Source organism: Charadrius vociferus, unplaced genomic scaffold (genome assembly GCF_000708025.1).
Source record: "Charadrius vociferus isolate BGI_N301 unplaced genomic scaffold, ASM70802v2 scaffold257, whole genome shotgun sequence".
In the NCBI taxonomy this organism is placed as follows: Eukaryota; Metazoa; Chordata; class Aves; order Charadriiformes; family Charadriidae; genus Charadrius; species Charadrius vociferus.
In genome coordinates, this window is record NW_009649473.1 from 439,279 (window position 1) to 445,475 (window position 6,197).

Sequence of the window (6,197 nt, forward strand, 5' to 3'; positions counted from 1 at the left end):
ACATTACAGGATTTTTCAACACGTATAGTAGTGAAGCAGTGCAGTACATTTATCTTCTCTGCTATAAACTACATTGGAGGGAGATGGCAAAACTGCCAGTTCAGAGAAAGACTGTTCCACATCAAGTGCCATTAGCTGATGAAATTGTAAGACCTCTTAAGCGATATGTGCTGCTAATAGCAGACCTGTTAAACACTTTGTTATTTGCATTGAGGTGGTTGTCCCTTTACTTTGCACATCAGCTGATGTCACAGAGGTGTACAGTAAAGATGACATTCTAGTTAAAATCATCAAGTTAGAAAAAAAAAAAATCAACTCGGGATTTGAATTTATTAATTCAAATCTGTGAGACAGGCAATTGGACCAACATCTATAATCTGGAACTGAAGCTACAAGCCCCAGCCCCCGGAAACAGGCTACGAGATCTGTATTTGTGCAGCAACAATGCAAAGTCAACAAACATGTGCCTCCGCAAGCTGGCGGTGGCGGCAGATGACACAGTCCCAGCAAACAGGCACGCACCCTTGCCTTCATTATTTTCACCAGAAAAAAAATATTTATAATACTCAGAAGCAGTCAAAAAGAAAGGGAACCCAATCTGGCAGGCATTTCATAGGCGTGTAATGCTGCATACCTGAAGAGCTGCTTACCACCTCCTTCGGTGAGGGACGCTAATGAGGCTGCTGCTGCCACGCACGGGCTAACGCTAATAGCTGTCAGCCTGCGCAGGTGGCAGGTTTTAGCTCTATGCAAAGACGAAGGAAATAAAACATGTCAACAAGAGCATTATACACTCAGGCTGCAACGGCTGGTTAAAAATCCGTAGTTACAGCAGTAAACGCAGCAACATATTTTAACAATTAGTAGAAAGCTGGCTGGCTACTGCGCGTTGAGTCCACCTGAGTATTCATACCACGGCTAGTGTTTTCACCCTGTGCAGAAATATAAACTAATGGACAAAACCAGCCATTTTAAACATTTCTGAGTATCCTGATGAATGCTATAACATTGCTGACAAATGACAGGCCACATTCACGACGCTAGGCTACATGAGCTGGAGCTGAGTGTCGGAGACAAGCAGATTAATGGTTCGTATTTGCCATAATACTTTTAGCAGAAAATGAGCTAATTTGCAGAAACTACTGGGTAACAGATGAAGTTTTGCAAGTCTTGCTAAGGAGGAAATAAATTCAAAACAAGCAGAAGTAATTTTTTGGGGTATTTATCATGTCTGTAAGAACACGCAACATTTGTCAGCTAGTGATACGACACAGAGGTCTTGGAGTGGTTTGTACCATCTAACCAAGCTCCTGATGGGTTTGCCTTAGGTAAGCCAGGTTAGAATCCCTCGTATCCAGATCGAAACACAGAGCATTAAGAGATGAGAGAGGTCCTCGGGGTTCCGAATTGCCTTCTGGTCTTCCAGAGCAGATGTAAAGCACAAAGGACCTGAATCTCCCTCTGGAAGTGCCTGTGCTTCTCCATATGCTGCAGGAGCCTAGGGTCACTAAGGTCTTAGTGTAGGCACTCCACATAAGTGTGTAAACTTCAGCTGAATTAATCCCTGTCCCCCTTTCATGGCCAGGACTTGAGCTAGCTTCTCACTTGAGGGGGCCTCAGCAGGAGAAGTCTTACAAGCTGTCTTTACTGACATAGCTCAACATTGAAGAGCATTCTTTGCAGTTCAGAGGAAGCTTTCCCTTGATGAAGCTTGGACACACTTTGGAGTCCGCTCATCCTTTAGACTGTGCTCTGCATTGCTGCTCTCAGCTGGCCAAGCTGACTTTCCTCTGGAGACTCTAAGTAGCTGCAATTTCTCTTCCTCTGCTCCTGGGGATGCTGTTAGAGCTGTGCCACTTGTCCTCGTTCAAGCAGACAAAGATTTGTGAGACGCAATATATATGGGATGGGAATCCTGCCATCACAATACTTCAAGTGTCACGTGGGACTCAGAAGAGATGGTAGCTGAGCAGCACTCATTTTTTCATGCAAATTTAAGGCCCTTTGAGCAGTTGACAGCTGCTTTTCAGCTTTGTGTTTGTGTACAGCATCTCTGGTCTCTAATTATCCATTTAAGTCAATACTCATGCAGAAAGGCATACAGAGCATGGCACACACGAGCAAAATTAAGATGCAACAATGTCCTTAGTAGGTCAGCTTTCACGCTACTGGATCAAGAGTGGGTTCAAGAAAATGCAAAGGCAGGTTGAGGCTGGGGAGTTGAAGACAGATCTGTAGTGTATAGGGAGTTGGGAGTTGGTTTCAGCCCCTTATTTGGATTGGCTGAGACTTTCCATTGCAGCAGTACTTTTGGCTTATTTTCTTTTTTTTTTTTTTTTTTTTTTTGAGAAGCACTTATTCTTGAATGTTCACAGCAGCCCTTTAGCTCTCAGCAGGCGGAAAACCCAGAGACTACAGCTGCGCCTCCAGCTTGTTCCAAAAACTCCACTTGGTTGAAACTAAATTACAATGTTTGTGAAATTGGAATATCCTCTCTTGGTTGCATCCCTCACAAAAAACGAAGTGACATGCCAAGAAACCCAAAAGACTAAAACCAAACAAGCACATTCTGAAATAACCCTATCCGCTACTAAAGCGGCAGCAGCACATGATGTTCCATGAATATCTTGAAGCTGCTGAGCAGCTGTAATTGTGAAAGAGCAGAGTCAAGCCACCCTCTCCATGTTCCCACATGACAGTAATAACCCTCTCTCCACCCTTCCCCCCTGAAGAGAAGATCAGGCAAGAGCTCTTCCCAGCACGGGCCAGGGAGAGAGGCCAGCTAGACAGATAACATCTTCAGGTTCAGCATATGGACTTCATCCATCTTTTTCTTGATGATGGTAACTAGAAGTTGTTATTGTTATGAAGATGTAGAAAGCCTGTTTCATTTAATAACTTGAAAGTCACATTAAGAAGCCTGTCTTCTTAATGAAGAAGTCAGAAGGCACAGCTTCCTCTCAACTCCTCAAATATTCACATACATCTGATTTACAGTTGACACTGAGAATCTTATTTTGGCTCCCTTGTTAATAGACACCATAACAATGTCTAACAACACAATCACATACTATTTCTTTGCTGGTATACAAAACGCATACGTAGGGGGTCAGAATTCAGGTTGCACAGGTAACTGCAAAACTGGCATTTTCTAACTCTGACTTCTTGTTTTCCAAACTAAATAACACTTTTAGTGCAGGGGAGTTCTATACATAATTATATAGATTGCAATAGTACAGTCAGGAATCAGGACCCCATTGAGCTGGCATTATACAAACATACAAAAGATGGCCGTCTTGAAATCCACAGGGGGACATTCAGCCAATCCCAGTACTACCACTCTTTATATATGACTCAGTGACAGAACGTGGTGGTATTGTACAGAGAGTGTTTTTATGGCTCTGAAGCTACCTTATTCAGACAACCTCATACTAATCTGTTAGTCATCTTGAATGAAATTGCTTCATTTGCCAGCGCAAATGATCAGCCTTTTGAGATTTGTACCCACTAACTTTAAGCTTTTTCCTAATACTGCTGAGAAAAAGACAAATATGGTGGCACAATGTTTGCTATGGAAACACAGTGATGTATCATAACTGTAATTGCTCTGAAGTCACAGAACTTCCATCAGAGATGACACGAGAACATGCCTGTTAGAGGCCTGTCATACAATTGTTTTCAGGAAGCAGCTTCTTCTGCCAGTAGCAAATGAAGGGAGGGGAAGGTGAGTTGTGAACTGGCTGATGAAAATCATAATTCTAAAATAACAGCAGCTTTAAGTTTAGAGTTTGTTATGCAAATAAAAGTTGATGCAACTGGAGTCAGTGTAATGTGACGGACACGTCACCCATTGATACCACGTGGCCACTCCTGGGCAACAGCGAGCCTGACATGACATTTATTAGCAGTGGGTAATGCATTTGTATTACTGCTTTCTCCTAGAGAGGAAATTGGGGTAGCAGCTGTATGTAGCAGAAGAGTTTAAGAGTTTAAGTTTGCATGTTTTGGGACTCATTTCATTTATAATGAAAAAAAAAAAATATTAGCAGTACTGAAGATGTAGATAGAGCTAAGCACAGTTGGAAGGAAGAACACTTAATAGAAGAAAGGTGGCCATGGGGCTAGGATTATTTAAACTCTCCAGATCTGCAATTTGTGTCTTTGTATCTCAGTTCCCTACCCAGAGTACTCCTTAAATACACAAGCTTTTTCCACGCCGATTATGAAAAGCATGTAAGTAAATAGGCAGAGCCAGATAGCTTGGCTAAGGACAGATGGATAGTGCCTTAAACAAATATGCCCAAGTTCTTTAATGTCCGTAACACACTAAGCTCCTGATCTCAGTAGCTCTGGATGTAAATCCAGAGGAATTCTACTGAGGTTGTAGATTTAGACAGGTTTAGTGCACATCAGAAACATCCTTAATTTTTCATGTTTTGTTAAGGAAAAAAGCAAAGGGCAAACAGAACACAATTCGTATTGACATTAGGAGCCGGCAGTCCAAAGGGCTGAATCAGCTCTGTGGTTCCAGGGCATGCCAGTGCCACCTGATAGGGTTGGCTGGTCATCAGGTCAGTCTGTGTACAGTGAAATGGATTTCAACTACGTAGGGAACGTCAGACTCATTTTAGTACCTGCTCCGTGAAATCCTCCACAGAGGTACAGCTTCCCTTCCACGGAGCCTGCGCTGGTAGAGTTCGTTCGTAAGGAGAGGAGGGGAGAAGGCATAGGAGGTCCATCCCTCCAGAAGTCTCCGTCGGGGTTATAAATCTCCACCGCATCAAGACATTTCCGTGTCTGTCCCCTGTCACGACCAAGGCACCCAATTCCTCCTGCAAAAAATACGTAGGTCAAATGTAGCAGTCCCAGGTTCTGCTGAAAAATGCATTGCTGGCTGCATCATTTTTTGTTTACATGTCCTCATGTCCTCCCCTTTCTTTTTGCTTTTGCAGCTCCAGAAATTTGTTAGAAAGCAAGCTCAAAGCAGAGGCTACTGCGCGTTATCTACAGACATCGAAGAAGATCCTTTCTGAAGTCGTGTATCAAAGGAAGGACAAGCAGCATGTCTTCAAAAGGCAAAGGTATTTTGTCTTTTTTTCTACCTATATAGTAGAAATGTTCATAATTACTTGTTCTGTATGCTGGAAAAATTGCTTTATCATTAAGTTGCAATGGATCGAAAGTTATTCTCCAGTTACTGTTAAAGGATTTGACCCTCCCACTTGTTAACCAACAATCATTTGGATTTGTTGGTTAGTTGTTGTCAATAAAAGAAAAAGATTACACCCATTTCTTAAGGGAAATCAACTTCCAGAAACAAACCCATCCACTAGGCATGAGTGCCAATTGAGTTGTTTGTGACAAGCCCTCCCGCTGAAGGGTTAATTGGGATGTCTGAAGTCAGCATGCAGGATCGAAACAGATCCCAGTTTTCATCTGCTGGGACATACAGCAACAGGCTGCAGGCATACCTGACCTCTCAGTGCACACTGCAAACACTGTACGCTGTAATCACAGAGTAAACACTGCCTTTCCAAATCCCTTCCAGTGATCAAATCCAGATTTTGAATTCACAGCCTTTGGTTCTGGAGAATTAATATGCTGACGTACCCTCGCAGGTTTTCCATCTGTGCCAATGGACACAATACCCTGTAATGAGCACTGATGGCGCGCTGAAGCAGTTCTTTTGTGCGCGCGTGTGTGTATGTGACCACTTTCAAATATAAAATGACTGCAATATGCAAGCAATTTCCACATGAAGGCTAGCTTTCCAGATACACATGTAGGACTGCTCAATTGTGCAAACCCAAAATGCATTGTGCGGCATGTAATTATGCCCTTGCACATGCAAAGGGAAAGGACTGCAAGTCTCACCTGTGCAAGGTTGGTGCGGCTGCTTTTGAAATATATTGCCCCTAGTGCTGCTAAGCTGGTCTGTCGGGGAAATGAGCCCCTATTTCTCAAAGTTTTATTTGCATATGTTTTTCCATCTACCTCTTAATATGGACTGTGGTTTTTTTTTTTTTTTCAACCTTTTGGACATTCTCCAAAGGTATTTGCAAGAGGCAACTACATGTAAAGGGGGACCACAATGCTCCAAAATTGCTACCACTCTGTTCCTGATCTGTATTTTAGAGTCAGGTAAAGATCAGATCAGTTATCCCTGCATCAGAGCAGGGAAATTAGAGCCAAATTCA

The 6,197-nt window shown here is 42.8% G+C and overlaps 1 protein-coding gene across 1 annotated transcript in view; it reads right to left on the bottom strand.

Annotated features, from left to right (window-relative positions):
• KBTBD12 (kelch repeat and BTB (POZ) domain containing 12) overlaps positions 1 to 6,197 on the bottom strand; it is a 29,845-nt gene that overhangs the window by 7,606 nt on the left and 16,042 nt on the right. The window contains exon 4 of the mRNA XM_009889850.1: positions 4,635 to 4,832. Within this exon, the coding sequence (XP_009888152.1) occupies positions 4,635 to 4,832 (198 nt within the window). The remainder of the gene's footprint in view (positions 1 to 4,634; positions 4,833 to 6,197) is intronic.